General features: G+C 46.1%; 1 protein-coding gene across 4 annotated transcripts in view; it reads right to left on the bottom strand.

Annotated features, from left to right (window-relative positions):
• The window catches only part of LOC140191667 (1-phosphatidylinositol 4,5-bisphosphate phosphodiesterase delta-3-like), a 117,561-nt gene that overhangs the window by 31,421 nt on the left and 61,224 nt on the right, over window positions 1-24,916 (bottom strand). For all 4 annotated transcript variants that reach the window (XM_072249285.1, XM_072249287.1, XM_072249288.1 and 1 more), the window contains 3 exons: window positions 21,790-21,934; window positions 8,025-8,177; window positions 3,899-4,024 (listed from right to left, as the gene is read on the bottom strand). In XM_072249285.1, the coding sequence (XP_072105386.1) occupies window positions 3,899-4,024; window positions 8,025-8,177; window positions 21,790-21,934 (424 nt within the window). The remainder of the gene's footprint in view (window positions 1-3,898; window positions 4,025-8,024; window positions 8,178-21,789; window positions 21,935-24,916) is intronic.

The following is a 24,916-nucleotide window of genomic DNA, read 5'->3' as shown; positions in this document are numbered from 1 at the left end:
TGATGCAGTAGCCACTCCATTCCCCCCCCCCCACCCCCAATACCAGACAGTGATGCAGCCAGTTAGAATGCTGTCCATTATACATCTGTAGAAGTCACCGGTGATTCAGCTTCCATGTGTCCCTAATGTCCTAGTGCTGGTTAATACCACTAATGTCTGGTGTTATGTAAAACTTCACAAATGTTTTCTGCCCCTTCAGGTTGCTTAGCTCTACCCTGACAGATCCCACACAACCTGAGTTTACCAATCCTTCTTCACTACTGCGTCAATCTCTGCACGTCCCTCTTCATTTTTCCTTTTCCCCTTAAATATTGAATATCGCAGATGTTCACGGTTACAGACTCAGCCACAGCTCCATCAGAGGCACAAGCCACCCCCGTATTGAGGGCATCTTTAAAAGGCGATGCCTCAAAAAGGCAGCGTCCAATGTTAAGGACCCCCATCACCCAGGTCATGCTTTCTTCTCATTACTACCTTCGAGGAGGAGGTACAGGAGCCTGAAGACCTACACTCATGTTTTAGGAAAGGCTTCTTTCCCATGCCATGAATACTACCTCAGTACTTTTCTCTCTTTTGTCCTACTTATTTAATTTAATATATGTGTTATTCTAATTTATAGTTTTTTTAATCTATTGCACTGTACAGTTGCTGCAAAACAACAAATTTCATGACATATGCCAGTGATACTAAACCTGATTCTGAATCTTGTTCCTCCTGTGATCAATCCTAATTTCATCACATCTTTCTACATGGATTTGTATGACTGATTTATCCATCCTATTGCAAATATTGATCTGTGATGTGTAACCTTAACTTTGGATGCCAGACACCACATGAATCACCACAAGAGTTGTGTTTCTTCACTCTTCCCATGGCTCATTGGGAGTGACATTGTCTCTGCAGGGGAAGAGATGATGTTACTAGTTCACTGATGAGAATGTAGAACGGTACAGCTTAGGAACAGGCCCTTTGGCCCATCATCTCTGTGCCAACCATCGTGCTAAGCCAAACCAATCCCATCTGCCTGCACATGGTCTATGTCCCTCCATTCCCTACATGGAGTCTTAACCTCACAATCTACCTCATCACGGTCTTGCACCTTATTGTCTGCCTGCACTGCACTTTCTCTGTAGCTGTGACACTTTATTCTGCATTCAATAAGGCACCGGTGACCATCAATGACTTTCTGTGGGCTGCAGAAAATTGTTCCAAAATTCCTCTTAAATATACTTGTTTCGAATTACTTTCGCTGCCACCTGCAGCGTGTAACTTTCCTCCAAACAATGGACTTTTAAATCACCTCACTGATCTTCATATCTCATGATGGACTGAAGAACCCGGACCAGTCAGGCATGGCACCCTTGAGGCACATCACCATTGGTCGTCTGCACTCTGGGTGATCTTTCACTGATCCTGTCATAGTTACTACTCTATAGATTTGCTGAGTATGCCCGCAGAAAAATGAATCTCAGGGTTGCATTTGGTGACATAAATGTACCTTGAACTTTGTTATTGCTTTATCTTGTACTACCTCAATGCACTGTTGTAATGAATTGATGAATTGATCTGTATGGATGGTACGCAAGATATGTTTTTCACTGTACCTCAGTACATGTGACAATAGTAAACCAATTTAACAAGATGTCAAAATGCTTCTTACTGTTAGACGTTTCGGGCCGAGACCCTTCGTCAGGACTAACTTCGGTTAGTCCTGACAAAGCGTCTCAACCCGAAACGTCGACTGTACCTCTTCCTAGAGATGCTGCCTGGCCTGCTGTGTTCACCAGCAACTTTGATGTGTGTTGCTTGAATTTCCAGCATCTGCAGAATTCCTTGTGTTTGCGTCTTACTGTTAGAATTGCACCTGCTTCCACCATCTCTCCCAGGCACCCACCACTCTCTCTATAAAATACTTACTTTGTAAATCTACTTTAAACTTTCACCCTCTCACCTTAGGGACCTGTCAGAAGCCCATGTATACAACATCTATTGTCCTGCACTAATTAATCATCTTTGTCGCCTCCTCAGAAAACACGATTGTGTTTGTAAGACATGACTTCCCCTCACAGAGCCATGTTGACTATCCCTAATAAGTCAATGTTTTTCCAGATGTGAAAACTGTAGATCCTATCCCTAAGAATCTTCTCCAATAACATCCCTTCCACTGATATATGCTTGCTAGCCTATAGTTGTCTGGATTATCCTGATTACCCTCTTTAAACAAAGGAAACAATGGCTTCTCTCTGGTCCTCTGGGAGCTTGCTTGTACCTGAATGTTGCTGCGTGCGTCCCTAATTTTCTGCTTAATTCCATCCTTGCACCACCATTACAATCTACGATCCTCCATGAAACACCCACTTGGCTCTCCATCCCGGTTCTTGACTCCACCACTACAGGTTTCACTCTCTTGATTTTCCGGGTTAGTGTCCTTCCTCCTTCACTGACACCATCTTACTTTCCTTCCTTATGTGCCTGTCCTTCCTCAATATTGAATACACTTGGATATCCAGTTCCCATCCTGAGTTACTCTGCGGTCACAGCTCAGTATTAACAATAGCATGATTCTACACATGTACTGCTGTTCCTGTCAATGTATGACTCCATGGGTTCCTTGGGGTGCAGATCTCAGACAATCTCACCTGGTCCAGGAACACCACTGGGGTTGTGAAACGGGCCCAGCAGAGATTGCACTTTCTGGGGAAGCTTAAACAAGCATCACTCCCCACTAACATCTTAACTACATTCTACAGAGGCGTGGTTGAGAGTGTGCTGACTTTTTGCATTGCAACCTGGTACTCCAGCTGCAGTGCTGTCGACAAAAAAGCCTTGCAGAGGGTGGTTAGGGGAGCAGAGAAGGTTATTGGGGTCTCCCTACCTTCTGTCCAAGACCTCTTTCAGAGTTGATGCCTCCAGAAGACACGGTACATCATTAAAGACCCCTCACACCCTCTCCATGAACTATTTGTTCTTCTGCCATCAAGCAAACGTTACAGGAGCATCAAAACTAAAACCACAAGGCTACTAAACAGCTTCCTCCCACAGGCAGTCAGACTGCTAAATAGCTGCTCCACCTGACTCTGCTTTGGACACTTTTAACTTGCACTGGACACTTATAACTGATTTTAACTGACATGTGGCTGTTGTGTTTTACTATTTATTGTTATGTTTATTATTTAGTGTTGCGTTTGTTATGTTATAATTGCACTGCTCCTGAGAAACGCTGTCTCATTCTGTCCTGCAGAGTTGATGTATGGTTAGAGTGACAATAAAGTTTTTTGAATCTTGAATCTTGAATCATACACGTCTACTGCTGCTCATGCCCATGGCTGCAGAGGTACTCAGACATGGTATGAACTTGATGCCTTCTTTATCCATGAAGGAGGCAGCACGGGGCTTGAAGGATCTGTTGACATGAACCTCTTACTTCTCTGTGCTCCACTGCTGTAACCCACACCTTCAGAATCAGGGCAGGGACAGAGCCACTTGGCAGCCTCTGCCACCAAGAAGGAAGATGGCAAGGAGCCACAGAACACCACCACCAGCAGGTTCCCCTCCAAGTCCCACGTAACAGGACATATAACACACGTTCTTCATCGACGCTGGGTCTAAACCCTGGAACCCCTGCCCAGCAGCACGCCGGGAGCCCCTTCACCAGATGGACTGCAGCCAGTCATTAGGTATGGGCAATAAAGTGTTGGCCCAGTCCAGATCCCATAAATACAGAAAACCCAAACAGCCAAGGGGGAGTAACGTGTTTCATAGGACCATGCCGAACACCATGGCTGCAGCCAGCACAGAACAAGTGCTTTGAGTCAGTAGAGAAAAGTGACAGGACGAATGAGAGAGACTCAGGTGATTTTATACAATGAGCTATTTCCCTGACACGAACATTCTTTACCTTTCTATTTTTCTCTCCATTTTTTACTTGCTCATCTTCACAGTCTTCTGCTTCTTCCTCTCGTTCGGCTGTTGACCCCGACTCATCAAACTTCTTCCCTTTGATCAGGATTTTTCCCTTGAGTGCCTGCCAACGGGACAGTCAGAAGTTTGAACTCACGACCCCAGTACCTGCTGGAACACTGTGCCCAGTTGTCAATTTTCAATTAACCTGCCAAACACAACTAAACACACGGAGCGAAGTAGCAGAGGAACACGCCCTTTGGTCCATAATGTCTGCACCAAACACAAAGGAATGGACCTGTATTTATATAGCACATTTCATACTCCCAGGATGCCCCAAAGTGCGTCAAAGCCAATGAAGTCATCAAGTGGTGCAGCAGACTTGATGGGCCAAATGGCCTAATTCTGCTCCTATGGCTTTGGTCTTTGTATTTTGTTTTGTCAAAGTGCTGGCACTGTTGATTTGCAGTCAGTTGATGTGCAGTAACCGACCCCCAGCCCCTCAGCACCAGCAAGGGAATTATAAACACTTTGTTTTAATGAAGGCACAAGAGAGACGGCAGATATGCTGGGAAGCTGGAGCAACGCACAGGATACAGGAGGGACTTAGGGAGTCAGGCAGTATCTGTGGTGGGAAATGAGTAGTCAGCGACTCAGGCCTTTGGTACCCCCTCCTCACCACTCGGTTAGAGGAATCAGACTCTCCCCATGAAGCAACACACAAGATGCTGGAGGAACTCGGTGGGTCAGGCAGCATCTACGGAGGGAAATGGACAGTCGAGGTTTTAAGTCGGGACCCTTCACCTGGACTGAAAGATAGAGGGGAGATCGCCATTTAGAGGGGAGGGGTGGGGTAAGAGCTGGCGGGTGATGGGTGGCTCCAGATAAGGTGTGATGATGGGTAGATGGGGGGTGAGTGGAAATGATGTCAGAAGCTGGAAGGTGATGGGTGGGTGTAACAAAGGGCTGAAGGTACAATCTAATACGGGAGGATGGTGGAACAGGGAAGTGCTGAGTGAAGCCGGTGGGTGGTGTGTGTGGGTGATGGAGAATGTGGAGGAGGGGAAAACAAGGTGGTGGGGACAGCGGGAGAAGGAAAAAAAGACTCAGGAAGGGACAGAAGTGGAGCAGGTACTGGAAACTTTGAGAATTCAACGTTTATGCTGCTGTGTTGGAGACTGCCCAGATGGAATATGAGGCACTGTTCCTCTCATTTGTGTCTAGCCTTGACCTGGCAGTAGAGGTGGATGTGGCCATGCACAGACACGTCCATGTGGGAAAGAGAAGTAAAATTAAAATGGCTGTCCACGGGGTAATCCCAGCTGGCATGGTGAACAGAGACAAGGTGCTCAATGAAGCGTCCCCCAATCTCGCCGATGCAAAGGAGACTACACCAGATGCAATAAATAACACCGGGAGATTCATGCATGAAGGTCTACCTTGCCAAGAAGGGCTGTTTAGGCACCTGGGTGGTGGTGAGGGAGATGCAGGGGCAGGTATAACACATGGTACAGTAACGGGTGAGTGCCTGTATACAGAGGTGGAAGATATTAGCATGCAAGGCAGTTACAGAGAGTGACCTCTGTCGGGAGGGGAGGTGTGCCGAGTTGTGGGGTGCCTTGTAGATGGCCGAAGTGGCAAAGGTTATGTTGGATGCATCGGATAGTAGGTGAGGGCTAGGGGATCTCCATCAGACATACGGAGCAGGATGGTGACAGCGATCAACGGCAGCATCTTGCAGATAGCACAAAACTAGTATATACTCAAGTACATATACTTCTGAACTGTGATTGCTGCAGTCTGCAGCCTGGATTTTCCATTTTAAAGATGTACTTTTGAACTGACTAAATGATCTGATGATTCTGCGATCTCCTGGGGGACTTGGCAAACTAGACTCGAGAGTGCTGGTTCGCCTGGGGGTATACGTTGTGTTGAGACCTGATGGTGAAAGATGAACCTGTGGTTGGCTCCATTATGCCACGCAGGTTGGAGCATAGAGGAAGATTAAAATCGTCGAGGGCTGGAACAGAAAATTGGCAGGTGTTCAGTCCTTTCTGCCTGCATTTGACTGGTCTCCCTCTCTTCTTGCTACTACCATCGGGTGGGAGGTGAAGGAGTCTTGGGTCCCACGCTGGCAGGTTTGGGAGCCATTGTTGCTGTGCAGTCCTCAGGCTCCTGAGCAGGCTTCACTCACCTCAGCGCTGAGCAGGCCCTGCAGCTGTGGACTCGCTTTCAGGGACTCTACAGTTCATCTTCCATGTGCTTTTGTTTATTTTTTCCGACTGTTTGCACAACTTGAACTGATGTTCAGCTGACTACTCTGTGAGGTCTACTTGCTTCAGCGCTGAACTGACTCCGCAGCTGTGGCCTGCCAATTCGCCACTCGCAGAGGTCGGTGTTGGGACCGCTTCTTTTCACATTATATGTCAATGATTTGGATGACGGAATTGATGACTTTAAGACCAAGTTTGCGGACGATATGAAGATAGGTGGAGGGGCAGGTAGTGCTGAGGAAACGGAGGCTGCAGAAGGACTTGGACAGATTTGGAGAATGGGCAAAGAAGAGACAGATGGAACACAGTGTTGGGAAGTGTATGGTCGTGCACTTTGGTTAAAATAAAGGCATAAATTATTATTTTAACTGGGGTGAAAATTCACAAATCAGAGACACGAAGGGACTTAGGAGTCCTTGTGCAGGAATCTCTGAAGGTTAACTTGCAGGTTGAGTTGGTGGTGATCCTGAAAGCATTCATTTCAAGAGGTCTAGTATATAAAAGCAAGGATACAATGCTGAGGCTTTATAAGGCATTGATCAGACCGCACTTGGAGTATTGTGAGCAGTTTTGGGCCCTGCATCTAAGAAAGGCTGTTCTGGCATTGGAGAGGGTCCAGAGGAGGTTCATAAGAATAATTCAGGGAATGAAAGGGGCATTTGATGGCTCTGGACCTGTACTTTCTGGAGTTTAGAAGAATGAGGGGTGATGTCATTGAAACCTATTGAATATTGAAGTGAGGAGAAGATATTTCCAATCGTGGGGGAGTCCAGGACCAAAGTCTATCCCTCAGAATAGAAGGATGACCCTTTAGAACAGAGATGAGGAGGATTTTTTTTTAGCCAGAGGATGGTGGATCTGTGGAATTCATTGCCGCAGATGGTTGTGGAGGCCAAGTCATTGGGTATAGTTAAAGCGGAGGTTGATAGATTCTCGATTAGTAAGGACGTCAAAGGTTACGGGGAGAATGCAGGAGAATAGGGTTTAAAGGGATAACAAATCAGTCATGAGTAAATAGTAAAGCATTCAATGGGACAAATGGCCTTATTCTTCTCTGAAGTCTTATTTTGGTGAGACTGCACCTGGAATACTGTGTACAGTTCTGGTCAGCACGCTATAGGAAGGATGTGATTAATATAGAGGGAGTGCAGAAAAATTCAGAATACTTTTGCAAGGACTAGGGGCTTCAGTTATAAAGAGAAACTGGACAGGTGGCACTGTTTTCCTTGGAGTGAAGGAGACTGTAGAGTAGCCCTACTAAGATGTGTAAAATCATGAGGGGCATGGACAGGGTGAATGGCTACTGTCTTAATCCAAAGGGAAGGGGAGTCTAAAATAGAAAAGGCATAAGTATAAGGAGAGGGGGGAATTTAAAGGGGAAGTTTTTCCACATGGAGGGTGGTGGGTATAGGGAACAAGCTGCCAGGGGAAGCTTTGGCCCATACTTGCCACTTTAATGCACTGTTACACTGATATTCTTCCACTCCAATACTCTGGTACTCTGAAGCAAAGCCACTCTGATATCGTGCTACTCCAATCAGCCGCCTATGGGACACCTCTTCTCTCCGAATTCCATTTCACTGCCGCACTGATACCCTCCACCCTCCAACATCCTCCCTTTCCCTCAACCTGTCATTCCAATAACCTGTCACTTTGAATTCCTGCCACCCTGAATTCTTTCCATTACATCATCACTCCGAGACGCTGCCACTGGTAAAATGTACCCGATTACCCTCCCACTCTGATCCTCTTCCCCTTCAAGAGCCTGATATATAGCTCCTCTTGAAATATGTTCTTCTGTTACAAAGAGGCCAAACTGAGCGAAATGAGAATTCTGGCCCACACATTTACCTCAGGCGATGGAAGCTCCTTTGGGACTTTTCCATCGATCATGGCCGTAACCAGCATATCGCCGAGAATTCCCTTCAAATGCCGGGCCATGACCGTCTGCTGCTCTTTGCCACAGTGGTTCTCCAGGGAGAGGATGACTGGGTACAGAGAGACCTGCGGAGAGGTTAGGACAGACAGCGGTCAAGTGAAGGCAATTTGGAAAGTTGCACAGCACAGGAACAGGGTACTAAGTCTACAGTGATCAATCAGCTTACACTAATTGACAACAGCATCTCCTCCACAATCTCCTTCAGCACAGATACACCACAAAGCTGAGTACTTAGCCACCTGCTCTACTTGCTTTAGACCTGTGACTGTGTAGCTAAGCACAGCTGCAATGCCATATTCAAGTTTGCTGACGACACCACTGTCACAGGCTGAATCAAAGGTTGTGATGAACCATTTGGAGGGAGATTGGAAACCTGGCTGAGTGGTGTCACAACAACAACCTCTCACTCAATGTCAGCAAGACCAAGGAGCTGATTATTGACTTCCGGAGGAGGCTTCAGGAACGTCTATAGATGTGTGGTGGAGAGTATATTGACTGGCTATATTACAGCCTGGTATGGAAACACCAAAGCCCTTGAATGGAAAATCCTACATAGAGTAGTGGATACAACCCAGACCATTACGGGTAAAGCCCTCCCCACCATTGAGCACATCTACACGGAGAGTTGTCACAGGAAATCAGCATCCATCATCAGGGACCCCCACCACCCAGGCCAGGCTCTCTTCTTGCTGCTGCCATCAGGAAGGAGATACAGGAGCCTCAGGACTCACACCACCAGGTTCAGGAACAGTCATTACACCTCATCCAACAGGCTCTTAAACCAGAGGGGATAACTTCACTCAACTTCACCTGCTCCATCACTGAAATGTTCCCACATCCTATGGACTCACTTTCAAGGACTCTTCACCTCATGTTCTCGATATTTATTGATTATTTATTATTACTATTATTATTATTTCTTCTTTTGTTTTGTATTTGCACTGTTTTTGTCTTTTGCACATTGTTGTCCGACAATTGGTGCGGTCTTTCATTGATTCTATTGTGTTTCTTGTATTTACTGTGAATGCCCACAGGAAAATGAACCTCTGGGCTGTATATGGGACATCTACATACTTTGATAATAAATTTACTTTGAACTTTGAAAGTTACTCTCCTCACATTCCCATCAATTCTACCCAGACGTTGCCACTCAGCTCCACCAGAGGTAGGAGGCAGAATGTGATGCTGGGACCTCAGCCTTCTGACTAGTGGTGTTCCCCAGGGATCGGTGCTATTTGTCACCTACATCAATGACTTGGATGAGAATGTACAAGGCATAGTTGGTAAGTTTGCAGGTGACACGAAAATAGGTGATGTCATTGACACTGAAGATAGTTATCAAGATTTTCAGAGGGATCTTGGTCAGCTGGGTGGCTGGGCTATTTCACCTCTCCCTGTTTCCCCTCATGTTCCCCTTAAACTTTTCACCTTTCACCCTTAACCCACTACTTCCAGTTGTAGTCCCACCCAACCTAAATGGAAAAAGCCTGCTTGCATTTACCCTGTCTATACCCCTCATAATTTTGTATATCTCTATCAAATCTCCTCTCAATCTTCTACGTTCCAAGAAATAAAGTCCTAACCTATTCAATCTTTCCTCATAACTCAGGTCCTCCAGTTCCAGAAACATCCTATAAATTTTCTCTGCACTCTCAACCTTGTTTACATCTTCCTGTATGTAGGTGACCAAAACTGCACACAATATTCCAAATTAGGTCTCACCAATGTCTTATACAACTTCAACATAACATCCCATCTCCTGTACTCAATACTTTGATTTATAAAGGCCAATACGACAAAAGCTTCCTTTACCACCCTATCTACCTGTGACGCCAATTTCAGTGAATATTGGACCTGTATTCCCAAATCCCATTGATCTACTGCACTCCTCAATGCCCAGCTGTGCACTGTGTAAGACCTACCCTGGCTGGTCTTCCCAAAGTGCAAAACCTCACATTTGTCTGCGTTAAATTACATCTGACATTTTTCAGCCCATTTTCCAGCTGGTCCAGATCCCGCTGCAAGCCATGATAGGCTTCCTTGCCGTCCACTACATCCTTAATATTGGTGTCATCCAGAAATTTGCTGATCCAGTTGGCCACATTACCATCCAGATCATTGATATAGATGACAAACAACAAAGGACCCAGCACCACTCCCTGCGGCACTCCACTAGTCACAGGCCTCCATGAGGCAACCATCTACTGCCACTCTCTGGTTCCTCCCACAAACCGAACGTCTAATCCAATTTACTACCTCAATCCAGAATGCCGAATGACTGAACCTTCTTGATCAGCCTCCAATGCAGGACCTTGTCAAATGCATTGTCAAATGTAAAGTCCATGTAGACAACATCCACTGCCTTGCCTTCATCTTCTTTCATAGAACATAGAATAGTACAGCACAGTACAGGCCCTTCGGCCCACGATGTTGTGCCGACCCTCAAACCCTGCCTCCCATATAAACCCCCACCTTAAATTCCTCCATATACCTGTCTAGTAGTCTCTTAAACTTCACGAGTGTATCTGCCTCCACCACTGACTCAGGCAGTGTATTCCATGCACCAACCACTCTCTGAGTAAAAAACCTTCCTCTAATATCCCCCCTTGAACTTCCCACCCCTTACCTTAAAGCCATGTCCTCTTGTATTGAGCAGTGGTGCCCTGGGGAAGAGGCACTGGCTATCCACTCTATCTATTCCTCTTATTATCTTGTACACCTCTATCATGTCTCCTCTCATCCTCCTTCTCTCCAAAGAGTAAAGCCCTAGCTCCCTTAATCTCTAATCATAATGCATACTCTCTAAACCAGGCAGCATCCTGGTAAATCTCCTCTGTACCCTTCCCAATGCTTCCACATCCTTCCTATAGTGAGGCGACCAGAACTGGACACAGTACTCCAAGTGTGGCCTAACCAGAGTTTTATAGAGCTGCATCATTACCTTGCGACTCTTAAACTCTATCCCTCGACTTATGAAAGGTAACACCCCATAAGCTTTCTTAACTACCCTATCTACCTGTGAGGCAACTTTCAGGGATCTGTGGACATGTACCCCCAGATCCCTCTGCTCCTCCACACTACCAAGTATCCTGCCATTTACTTTGTACTCTGCCTTGGAGTTTGTCCTTCCAAAGTGTACCACCTCACACTTCTCCGGGTTGAACTCCATCTGCCACTTCTCAGCCCACTTCTGCATCCTATCAATGTCTCTCTGCAACCTTCGACAATCCTCTACACTATCTACAACACCACCAACCTTTGTGTCGTCTGCAAACTTGCCAACCCACCCTTCTACCCCACATCCAGGTCGTTAGTAAAAATCATGAAAAGTAGGGGTCACAGAACAGATCCTTGTGGGACACCACTAGTCACAATCCTCCAATCTGAATGTACTCCCTCCACCACCACCCTCTGTCTTCTGCAGGCAAGCCAATTCTGAATCCACCTGGCCAAACTTCCCTGGATCCCATGCCCTCTGACTTTCTGAATAAGCCCATCGTGTGGAACCTTGTCAAATGCCTTACTAAAATCCATATAGATCACATCCACTGCACTACCCTCATCTATATGCCTGGTCACCTCCTCAAAGAACTCTATCAGGCTTGTTAGACATGATCTGTCCTTCACAAAGCCATGCTAACTGTCCCTGATCAGACCATGATTCTCTAAATGCCCAGAGATCCTATCTCTAAGAATCTTTTCCAACAGCTTTCCCACCACAGACGTAAGGCTCACTGGTCTATAATTACCTGGACTATCCCTACTACCTTTTTTGAACAAGGGGACAACATTCGCCTCCCTCCAATCCTCTGGTACCATTCCCGTGGACAACAAGGACATAAAGATCCTAGCCAGAGGCTCAGCAATCTCTTCTCTTGCCTCGTGGAGCAGCCTGGGGAATATTCCGTCAGGCCCCGGTGACTTATCCGTCCTAATGTATTTTAACAACTCCAACATCTCCTCTCCCTTAATATCAACATGCTCCAGAACATCAACCTCACTCATATTGTCCTCACCATCATCAAGTTCCCTCTCATTGGTGAATACGGAAGAGAAGTATTCATTGAGGATCTCGCTCACTTCCACAGCCTCCAGGGACATCTTCCCACCTTTATCTCTAATCGGTCCTACCTTCACTCCTGTCATCCTTTTGTTCTTCACATAATTGAAGAATGCCTTGGGGTTTTCCTTTACCCTACTCACCAAGGCCTTCTCATGCCCCCTTCTTGCTCTTCTCAGCCCCTTCTTAAGCTCCTTTCTTGCTACCCTATATTCCTTAATAGACCCATCTGATCCTTGCTTCCTAAAACTCATGTATGCTGCCTTCTTCCTCCTGACTAGATTTTCCACCTCACTTGTCACCCATAGTTCCTTCACCCTACGATTCTTTATCTTCCTCACCGGGACAAATTTATCCCTAACATCCTGCAAGAGATCTCTAAACATCGACCACATGTCCGTAGTACATTTCCCTGCAAAAACATCATCCCAATTCACACCCACAAGTTCTAGCCTTATAGCCTCATAATTTGCCCTTCCCCAATTAAAAATTTTCCTGTCCCCTCTAATTCTATCCTTTTCCATGATAATGCTAAAGGCCAGGGAGCGGTGGTCACTGTCCCCCAGATGCTCACCCACTGAGAGATCTGTGACCTGACCCGGTTCATTACCTAGTACTAGATCTAGTAATGCAAACAACAGGAATTCTGCAGATGCTGGAAATTCAAGCCACACACATCAAAGTTGCTGGTGAACGCAGCAGGCCAGGCAGCATCTCTAGGAAGAGGTACAGTCGACGTTTCAGGCCGAGACCCTTCGATCTCCCCCTCCCCCTCCCACTTTCAAATCTCTTACTAGCTCTTCCTTCAGTTAGTCCTGACATCTAGTATGGCATTCCCCCTAGTCGGCCTGTCCACATACTGTGACAGGAATCCGTCCTGGACACACTTAACAAACTCTGCCCCATCTAAACCCTTGGAACTAATCAGGTGCCAATCAATATTAGGGAAGTTAAAGTCACCCATGATAACAACCCTGTTATTTTTGCACCTTTCCAAAATCTGCCTCCCAATCTGCTCCTCTGTATCTCTGCTGCTACCAGGGGGCCTATAGAATACCCCCAAATAGAGTAACTGCTCCCTTCCTGTTCCTGACTTCCACCCATACTGACTCAAAAGAGGATCCTGCTACATTACCCACCCTCTCTGTAGCTGTAATAGTATCCCTGACCAGTAATGCCACCTCTCCTCCCCTTTCCCCCCCTCTCTATCCCTTTTAAAGCACTGAAATCCAGGAATATTGAGAATCCACTCCTGCCCTGGTGCCAGCCAAGTCTCTGTAATGGCCACTACATCATAATTCCATGTATGTATCCAAGCTCTCAGTTCATCACCTTTGTTCCTGATGCTTCTTGCCTTGACGTACACGCATTTTAGCCCTTCTACCTTACTACCTTTACACCGTTTATTCTGCTTCTCTTTCCTCAAAGCCTCTCTATATGTTAGATCTTTCCTGGTAACTTCCTCAAAAAACTCTTTAAAATTAGACATGACCTCGAACGCACAAAACCATGCTGACTATCCCGTTTCTACCTCCTACCCAAGATCCACAAACCTGCCTGTCCTGGCAGACCTATTGTCTCAGCTTGCTCCTGCCCATCGAACTCATTTCTGCATACCTCGACACAGTTTTATCCCCCCTTGTTCAATCCCTTCCTACCTATGTTCATGACACTTCTCATGCTCTGAAACTTTTCAATGATTTTAAGTTCTCTGGCCCCCACTGCTTTATTTTCACCATGGATGTCCAGTCCCTATATACTTCCATCCCCCATCGGGAAGGTCTCAAAGCTCTACGCTTCTTTTTGGATTCCAGACCTAATCAGTTCCCCTCTACCACCACTCTGCTCTGTCTAGCGGAATTAGTCCTTACTCTTAATAATTTCTCCTTTGGCTCCTCCCACTTCCTCCAAACTAAAGGTGTAGCTATGGGCACCCGTATGGGTCCTAGCTATGCCTGCCTTTTTGTTGGCTTTGTGGAACAATCCATGTTCCAAACCTATTCTGGTATCTGTCCCCCACTTTTCCTTCGCTACATCGACGACTGCATTGGCGCTGCTTCCTGCACGCATGCTGAGCTCGTTGACTTCATTAACTTTGCCTCCAACTTTCACCCTGCCCTCAAGTTTACCTGGTCCACTTCCGACACCTCCCTCCCCTTTCTACATCTTTCTGTCTCTGTCTCTGGAGACAGCTTATCTACTGATGTCTACTATAAGCCTACTGACTCTCACAGCTATCTGGACTATTCCTCTTCTCACCCTGTCTCTTGCAAAAATGCCATCCCCATCTCGCAATTCCTCCATCTCCGCCACATCTGCTCTCAGGTTGAGGCTTTTCATTCCAGGACGAGGGAGGTGTCCTCCTTTTTTAAAGAAAGGGTCTTCCCTTCCTCCACCATCAACTCTGCCCTCAAATGCATCCCCCCCATTTCACGCACATCTGCTCTCACTCCATTCTCCCACCACCCTACTAGGAATAGGGTTCCCCTGGTCCTCACCTACCACCCCACCAGCCTCCGGGTCTAACATATAATTCTCTGTAACTTCCACCACCTCCTACGGGATCCCACCACTAAGCACATCTTTCCCTTGCCCCCCCCCTCTGCTTTCCGCAGGGATCGTTCCTTACGCGACTCCCTTGTCCATTCGTCCCTCCCATCCCTCCCCACTGATCTCCCTCCTGGCACTTATCCTTGTAAGCGGAACAAGTGCTACACATGCCCTTACACTTCCTCCCTTACCACCGTTCAGGGCCCCAGACAGTCCTTCCAGGTGAGGCGACACTTCACCTGTGAGTCGACTGGGGTGATATACTGCGTCCGGTGCTCCCGATGTGGCCTTCTATATATTGGCGAGACCCGACGCAGACTGGGAGATCGTTTTGCTGAACACCTACGCTCTGTCTGCCAGAGAAAGCAGGATCTCCCAGTGGCCACACATTTTAATTCCACATCCCATTCCCATTCTGACATGTCTATGCACGGCCTCCTCTACTGTAAAGGTGAAGCCACACTCAGGTTGGAGGAACAACACCTTATATTGTCTGGGTAGCCTCCAACCTGATGGCATGAACATCGACTTCTCTAACATCCGCTAATGCCCCACCTCCCCCTCGTACCCCATCCGTTATTTATTTATATACACACATTCTTTCTCTCTCTCTCTCTCCCTTTTCTCCCTCTGTCCCTCTCACTATACCCCTTGCCCATCCTCTGGGTTTCTTTCCCCCCCCTCCCCCTTTTCTTTCTCCCTGGGCCTCGTGTCCCATGATCCTCTCATATCCCCTTTTGCCAATCACCTGTCCAGCTCTTGGCTCCATCCCTCCCCCTCCTGTCTTCTCCTATCATTTTGGATCTCCCCCTCTCCCTCCCACTTTCAAATCTCTTACTAGCTCTTCCTTCAGTTAGTCCTGACAAAGGGCCTCGGCCCGAAACGTCGACTGTACCTCTTCCTAGAGATGCTGCCTGGCCTGCTGTGTTCACCAGCAACTTTGATGTGTGTTGCTTGTTATCTGGTCCTGATGATTTCCCCTTTCGCATTTTCTTCGTAGCATGTTCCACTTTTTCTTTCAGTATTGCTGGGCCCTCGTTGCTGTTATTTATATACACACATTCTTTTTCTCTCTTCCTCTGTCCCTCTGAATATACCCCTTGCCCATCCTCTGGGTTTCTTTCCCCCCCTCCCCCTTTTCTTTCTCCCTGGGCCTCCTGTCCCATGATCCTCTCATATTCCTTTTGCCAATCACCTGTCCAGCTCTTGGCTCCATCCCTCCATCCCTCCCCCTCCTGTCTTCTCCTATCATTTCGGATCTCCCCCTCCCCCTCCCACCTTCAAATCTCTTACTAACTCTTCCTTCAGTTAGTCCTGACGAAGGGTCTCGGCCTGAAACGTCGACTGTACCTCTTCCTAGAGATGCTACCTGGCCTGCTGCGTTCACCAGCAACTTTGATGTGTGTTGCTTGACTATCCTTAATCAGTCCATGTCTATCCAAATACTTATATATCCAGTCTCTTAGAATACCTTCCAATAACTTTCCCACTACTGATGTTGTCACGCTGGCCTCTAATTTCCTGGTTTATTCTTAGAGCCTTTCTTAAACAGCAGGACAACATTGGCTAATCCTCCAATCCTCCAGTCGCTAAGGATGATTTAAATATCTCTGCTTGGGTCCTTGCAATTTCTGCACTAGTCTCCCACAGGGTCTGAGGAAACACCTTGTCAAGTACTAGGGATTTATCCACCCTAATTTGCCTCAGGACAGCAAACATTTCCTCCTCTGTAATCTTTATAGGGTCCATGAAGTTTATGTTGTTTTGCCTCACTTCTGTGTCCATCTCCTGAGTAAATACAGATGTAAAAAATTCATTTAAGATCTCCCCCATCTGTTTTAGCTCTATGCATGGATTACCATTCTGACCTTCAAGAGGACCAATTTTGTCCCTTGCAATCCTTTTGCTCTGGACATATCTGTAGAATCCCTTTGGATTCTCCTTCACCTTGTCTGCTAAGGCAACCTCATGCCTTCTTTAAGCCCTCCCGATTTCTTTCTTAAGTGCCCGCTTGCAATTGTGGCCCCATGGTGGGGGAGTCTAGTACAAGAGGGCATGACTTAAAGATTGAAGGGCACTCATTCAGAACAGAGATGCGAAGAAATTTTTTTAGCCAGAGTGTGGTGAATCTGTGGAATTTGTTGCCACGGGTGGCAGTGGAGGCCAAGTCATTGGGTGTATTTAAGGCAGAGTTTGATAGGTATCTGAGTAGCCAGGGCATCAAAGGTTATGGTGAGAAGGTGGGAGGAGTGGGACTAAATGGGAGAATGGATCAGCTCATGATAAAATGGCGGAGCAGACTCGATGGGCCGAATGGCCGACTTCTGCTCCTTTGTCTTATGGTCTTAACAACATCTCTCTCCACAACCTCTCCACTAACTGTTCTGGACTCTGGTTCCATCCACCTGCAACTCCAGTTTAAACCCCACCGTGCAGCATTAAGCACTAGCAAACCTTCCCGCTGGGATATTAGTCCCCCCTCCAGTTCAGGTGCAAACCGTCCCATCTGTACAGGTCCCACCATCCCTGGAAGAGAGGCCAATGATCCAAAAATCGTATGCTCTCCTTCCTACACCAACTCCTTAGCCTCGTGTTAAACTGCATAACTTTCCTAGTTCTAGCATCATTCTATCATATTATGATAACTGGCCCCTAAGGGTTTATTTACCTTAAGCTCTCCAATCAATTCCGGTTCATTGCACAACACCCAATCCAGAATAGCTGATTGGCTAGAGGGATCAACCATGAGCTGCTCTAAAAAGTTGTTTCGTAGGCATACTACAAATTCTCCCCTTGGGATCCAGCACCAAACTGATTTTCCCAATCTACCTGGATATTGAAATCCCCCATGTCTACTGTAACATTGCCCTTCTGACATGCGTTTTCTATCTCCCAATGTAATTTGTAGACCACATCCTTACTACTGTTTGTGGCTCTGTATATAACTCCCATCAGGGTCTTTTTACCCTTGCAGTTCCTTAGCTCTACCCACAATGATTCAACACCTTCCAACCCCATGTCACCTCTTCCTAATGATTTGATTCCATTTTTTACCAACAGAGCCACTCCTGACTGTCTTTTCGATACAATGTTTATTCTTAAATGTTAAGCTCCCAGTTGTAATCTTCTTTCAGCCACGATTCAGTGATGCCCACAAGAGCATGCATGCCAATCTATCACTGCTACAAGTTCATCTAACTTATTCCATATACTGTGTGCATTTAAATATGACACCTTCAGTCCTGTATTCATCACTATTTTCAATTTTGTCCCCTGGCTTACATTGCAACTGATCTCATTGACTGCAAATTTTGCCCTGTCATCAGCCTCTCCTTGCTAGCAGTCCCCCTATACATTGCCTCTGTTTGTAAACCAACTACCTCATCCTCAGCCCTATCGCTCCGGTTACCATCCCCCTGCCTAATTAGTTTAAATCCTCCCAAACAGCTCCTACAAAGCTGCCCGCAAGGATACTGGTCCCCCTCAGGTTCAAGTGTAACCCATCCCTTTTGTACAGGTTGTACCTTCCCCAGAAGAGATCCCAATGATCCAGAAATCTGAAACCCTGTCCCCTGCACCAGTTCCTCAGCCAAGTATTCATCTACCAAATCATCTTATTCTTACCCTCCCTGGTGCGTGGCACAGGCAGCAATCCAGAGATTACTACCCTGGAGGTCCAGTTTCTCAACTTTCTACCTAGCTCCCTAAAATCCCTCTTCAGGATCTCCTCATCTTGTCTACCTATGTCACTGGTGCCAGTATGTACCAAAACTTCTGGCTGCTCACTCTCCCCCTTTAGAAAGCCATGGACCTGATCTGAGACATCCCTAACCCTTCCACCAGGGAGGCAACATACCACCCAGATGTCTCTATCACGCCCACAAAATCTTGTCTTTGTTCCTCTGTCTAAGGAATCTCCTATCACCACTGCAGTCCTCTTCAACTCTGCTCTTCTGAGGCACAGCACTAGACTCATTGCCAGAGACCCGGTCGCCATGGCTCCCTCCTGGTAGGCTGCCCCCTCAACAGTATCCAAAGTTGTATACTTATTATTGAGGGAAACAGCCATGGGAGTACTCTGTACTGGTTGCTCATTTTCCTTCTTTTTCCCGACAGTCACTCAGTTACCTGCCTCCTGCAACCTCAAGGTGGCTACCTTCCTGTAGCTCCTGTCTATCACTTTTTCAGTCTCCCATTATCCAGCTGCATCTCCAGTTCCTTAACACATTCTCTGAGGAGCGGCAGCCCAGTGCACCTGGTTATCCGGGAGGCTGGAAGTCTTCCTGAATTCCACGCATTCCACACGGAACAAAACACAGCCCCTGGAGCCATTCTCAATGCACTAACTGGACACTAACAGACGAGGAATGAAAAATAAAGAGGAAGAAGAAACTTACCAGATACTTACCTTGCCCACACCTGATCTCACCAAAGCCTGATGAGCCAAAGCCACTCCAACACTAGCCCACTCACACAATGGCCACTCTGTTTATGACCTTATTTTTATTCGCCCTTTCAAATGAATCCCGTTCACTGATTGGGCACATCCAATTCCAAAAACTACTACGAAGCACTGCCTTTTTCAAACCTCAGCTGCAGACCTAAATGAAATTGCTGATCTTTCTTGCGCTCCTACTCACTGCTTGGGTGCAGTGCAACTCCAAAAACTGCCGCAAAGAGCTGGACTTTTTTAAACTTCAGCCGCGGACCTAAATTAAATTGCTGCTCCTTCTCGTGCTCCCACTCACTGATTGGGCGCATTCGAACTTGGAACTGCCTCAAAGCATTGCCATTTTTAAACTTCAGCTGCAGACCCGAATTAAATTGTTGCTTTCTCGCGCTCCTGCTCACTGATTGGGTGCAGTCTAACTCCAAAAACTGCCGCGATGTGCTGCCATTTTTAAACTTCAGCCGCAAACCTAAATGAAATCGTCGCTCTGTCGCCTGCTCCTGCTCCCGGAATATGACAATAAACTTAACTTTGACTTTGACATTGGAAGGATGATTCCTGGAGGCAGTGTCTGCAGAGTCTCTGGGTTTTCTCAGTCAAGGATATCAGGAGGAAGATTCCCTGGGACAGGGTCACAACAGGACAACTACCTGAGGGAAGATCTTCTCATAAAAATTCTGAAAACTGCCTCCAAATCATAAATGGTGGTGAATCACCACTGGGAATCTTTCTCAGGGTAAAGATTCCAGAAGGAATCTATTTTTAGACAGATTTCCTTAAGGAATTTTCCTTGGAACAGTCTTCCGGAGCAGGTTCACCAGATGAAAACTTTGTTGAGGCAGTGTCTGGTACAAATCATCCCCAGATCAGGATCACCGGAAGCAGGTCATGTTGTTATCAGTCTCTCTGGTGAGTTTCACTTTACAGGGCTCAGGACTTAGAGCAAGAGGGTTTCAAGGAGGTGGGTCTCAGGGCTTGCTTATGAGTTTCACTTCACAGGAATTTAAGAGGCAAGTTAGCAGTTGATTGGCTAACTGGCTAATTAACAGTAGCCAATAAAAAGAAGATAGGATCAAGTGGAGTGTCCTTTGTGACAGTGGGCCAATATAGGAGTGGAGAGCTGAGGCTTTGGCTCAAGAGGCTTCAGCCTGAGGAGGTGGTGTAAATAGCCCAGTTGTGGGGAGAGCAGACATTTGAAAAGGCTCAAGATTGCTCATCAGCAAGGGTTCCCTAAACTTGCCTGACTTATTTTTCATCTTTACAGGAACGTGCTGCTCCTGCACACTTGCAATCCCACTCTTAAGTGCCTCTCACTTTCCCTTTTGTTTTTTTTCTCTCCAAAATGGCTCTCCCAATAGTGCTCTGCTAGATCCGGCCTAATTCCCTCAAAATTAGGCCTGCTCCAGTTTAGGACCCTAATCGGTGGACCTGTTCTATCCTTTTCCATCACTATCTTAAAACTACTAGAATTATAGTCACTAGAGCCAAAGTGCTCCCTGACTGTCAGTTCAGTTACCTGCTCTGTCCCCCAAGAATGTAATCTCTAAGCCCTGCTATTATGGCCCTTATAAAAATGGCAACACACCCTCCTCGCTTACCTGTGCCTCTGTCACAGGTGTAGTAGCATCTCGCAGAACACTGAGCCATGTTTTTGTTGTGGTTACAACATCCCAGCTCTCAGAGTCAATCCACGCTTCGAGCTCATCTGCCTTACTTCTTAAACCGTGAGCATTGAAATAACTACATTTTAACCGAGTATTCCTCACTGGCTATCCTGATCACTAAACTTGCTTCCACAGGCTATTGCTTTATCTCGTGACTTGCTCAGAGTCCAACATCACTCCCAATCTAGTTTAATATGACCCATGCAGCACTAGCAACTTTCCCTGATAGGATATTGGTCTCTCTCTGGTTCAAGCGTCCTCTTGTACAGGTCACATCTACTCCAGAAGAAATCCCAATGGTCCAAGAACATGAATCCAAGCCCCCTACACCAGCTCCTCAGCCACACATGGCCTATCTGGCCTACCCTTTTATTTCTGACCTCACTAACACATGGCACTGGGTATAATCTGGAGGTCACTGCCTCTGGAGTTCTGTTTACCTAACTCCCAGTGCTCATTCTGCATCACCTCAGCCCTTATTTCTGCATATGTTATTTGTACCAAAATGTACAGCAACTTCTGGCTGTTCACCCTCCCCCTCATTGACATCCTTTACCCTGGCACCCAGGAGGTAACACACCATCCTGGTGTCTCGTCTGCAACCACAGAATCTCCTGTCTGTCCCCTCATTATCAAGTCAAACACTGTCTTATTGTCCTACCTTTGGACACTGAGAACCATCACTATTTTAATGTCAGAGAAGACAATCCTTATTGTCCAACTCTCACGCAGTCTATTCAATGAGTGTTGGACGCAGAGCAGCATCTCTCTTCCCAGATATTGGACATTGGGAAAGCCTCTCTTGCATATGGAGCTATTCCTTATTATCCATTGTCACTGGGAGAGGGCTGGAGAGCGATTCCTCTTGCCTAACTGCTGCTGACTGAGAACAGTCTTGGTCGCCCATAGAAACTGCACAGTCAGGCACTGGGGATACTCTCTGTTCTCCTTACCGTGAAGGCGTAGTCCCGGATGGTTGTGATGACGTCCATGAAGAGGATTTTTGAGGTGAGGGTGTATCCGTGGTAGATGATTGGCTCTCCATTTGGCCCCTCCCAGCAGTCCAACTCCACACAGCGACAGCCCCGCAGAAGAGCTCTGGAAAGCAGAGGCCCAGATCGAATGCTGTGAGTGTGGTTCTTAGGAGTGAATACTACCAAAAGCCTGCCCTGGTCTGACCGCAGACACGCGGAGGCCAAGAAAGCTCACAACAGCTCTACTTCCTCAGAAGGCTCAGGAAATTTGGCATGTCACTGTCAACCTCGCCAGTTTTTTTATTGATGCATCAATGTGTTTGGATGGAAACTGCTCCTCCTAAGATGGCAAGAAATTGCAGAGTTGTGGACACAGCCCAGTCCATCACAAACCAACCTCCCCTCCATGGTCTCTACCTACAATTGTCACTGCCTCGAAAAACTCTTGGACATACCTCTTGTACCATAAAAATGAACTGTTGACCTCATCGTCTCTATTTCCTGAGGAGACTGAGGTCCTTTAACATCTGCCGGACAATGCTGAGGATGTTCTACGAGTCTGTGGTGGCCATTGCTATCATGTTTGCTGTTGTGTGCTGGGGCAGCAGGCTGAGGGTAGCAGACACCAACAGAATCAACAAACTGATTCATAAGGCCAGTGATGTTATGGGGATGAAACTGGACTCTCTGATGGTGGTGTCTGAAAAGAGGATGTTGTCCAAGTTGCATGCCATCTTGGACAATGTCTCCCATCCACTACATAATGTACTGGGTGGGCACAGGAGTACATTCAGCCAGAGACTCATTCCACCGAGATGCAACACAGAGCGTCATAGGAAGTCATCCCTGCCTGTGGCCACCAAACTTTACAACTCCTCCCTTGGAGGGTCAGACACCCTGAGCCAATAGGCTGGTCCTGGACTTACTTCATAGTTTACTGGTATAATTTACATATTACTATTTAATTATTTATGGCTTTATTACTATTTATTATTTATGGAGCAACTGTAACAAAAACCAATTTCCCCCAGGATTAATATAGTATGACTATGACTATGACCCTTGCATCTTATTGTATGCCTGTACTGAACTTTCTCCTTTCTCTGTAACTGGAACACTCTATTCTGTTATTGTCTTTCTCCTTGTACTACCTTGATGTACTTGTATTTTGAAATGGATGGCATGCAAAACAAAGCTTATTTTGCCGGACCTTGTTACATGTGACAATAACAAACCAATTATGAATGGTGGCCAGTTCAGGATGCAGATCACTGGACAACAAAGATTTTGCTTCCTGAATACTTTTGGGTGTATCTTATGGATTTTGGGCTGCTGATCATGAAAATCACCATGAAATTTCCCTATCATGCACTTTTTTTTTCGCAATTGCCTATATTTGTTATTTTACTTTATAATTCAAGTCAATTAAAATGCTGCCCACAATGTAAACTGAAAAGTTTTCTATCTTCTCTAGGCATGCGTGGGTAGACTTTGTTTGGGCGGATGCTGCATGGCAGGATAGGTTTTCAAAAAGGCCATAAAAGCATCACGCACATATCATTCCATGCATTGTGTTTACATGAATGTTGGTTTGCGATTATGTTGATGCGCATGCTCTACGTGCATAGCATACTATGTGTACTCTTTATAATAAAGTAACTGTATTTTCAAGAGTACTTGTGACAGCAAAATGTCTGGCGAATGTTGCAACAGCCGCGATACTTTGATATATTAATGCTGAGTATACGCTTAAATCTCAAAGATGGAGCACGACTCCTCTTATTAAGAAAAGTCTATGAGCTGTACTTTGGGTATAAAATTAGCAACTAAGACAAAGCCTGGGTTCCTCACATTTATTGCGTTGCGCGTTGCGTCTGGTGTCGATGGTAGAGCTTGGCTCAGAGGTACTTGGAAGTCAATGCTATGCACTGTCCCAGTGATATGGCGAGAGCAGAAGGGTCATGTGACAGACTGCTACTTCTGTCTGACCAGTGTGTCTGCTTTCTCTGCTAAAAACAAGAAATCCATTGAATACCCCAATCTCCCTTCAGCCATGAGACCTGTGCCGCATGACGATAGTCTTCCGGTACTAAAGCCACCAGAGACATGGAGTCTACAGGAGGCAGACAAAGATGCCACGATGCACAAGCCAGGAATGGAAAACGACAGAGATTTTGTCAAGTGGGCCTCACCTGATAACTCAATCTTAGTTAAGTGACCTAGTGAGAGACTTGGGGTTGTCAAAGGCAAAAGCAGAATTACTCGGTTCAAGACTGCAAGGATGGAATCTGCTGTCACTAGGCACAAAAACAAAAGTATTTTTGCCTCCTCTTCATATAAAACTGGGGCTTATGAAAAATTTTGTGAAAGCAACGAACAAGGAAGGTGATGGATTTCAATATTTAAGACAGATGTTTGCCAGAAGAACTGATGCCAAGATTAAGGGAGTCATTTTTGTTGGTCCACAAATCAAACAGGTCACCAATGACAAGCAATTCGAAGAACTTCTAGTGGGACTGGAGAAAATTGTATGGAAGGCCTTCAAGGATGTTGTTGAAAATTTTCTTGGCAACTACAGAACACCAAACTACATGCAGCTGGTCAACAACATGCTTCAAGCATACAAAACCATGAAGCGCAACATGTCACTAAAGATTCATTTTCTGTATTCCCATTTAGACTTCTTCCCTGCAAATCTTGGCACTGGCAATGACCAAACATGGTGAAAGGTTTCACCAGGACATCACAGTCATGGAGAAACAGTATCAGGGCAACTGGCTGATTATTGTTGGACGCTGAGTACAAATGAAAATCATCAACAAAACATTTTTAGCTCAGTTGAACTATTGCAAAGCATCAGCACTGTTATGTAATTAAACACACTATATTCAATGAAAGTTAATTTCTTTATTCTCCAAATTTCTACGTGTTACAAGTAGTCCAAAATTATATTTGTGTTCAGTTTTAAGTGGTCTATCATTAAAAAAATTCTGAGGAAGTAACACTTTCGAAGTGTCCAGCGAATATGCTGACAGTGTATCTCAATAAGAAACTGGAAAATGTGGAGAATCATTATCCAAGAGGGACCGTGACTAAACTGGTTTAC

The sequence above is a fragment of the Mobula birostris genome, chromosome X (assembly GCF_030028105.1).
Source record: "Mobula birostris isolate sMobBir1 chromosome X, sMobBir1.hap1, whole genome shotgun sequence".
NCBI classification, from domain to species: Eukaryota; Metazoa; Chordata; class Chondrichthyes; order Myliobatiformes; family Myliobatidae; genus Mobula; species Mobula birostris.
Note: the sequence above shows the minus strand (reverse complement) of the source record. Positions and strands in the feature narration are given on the sequence as shown.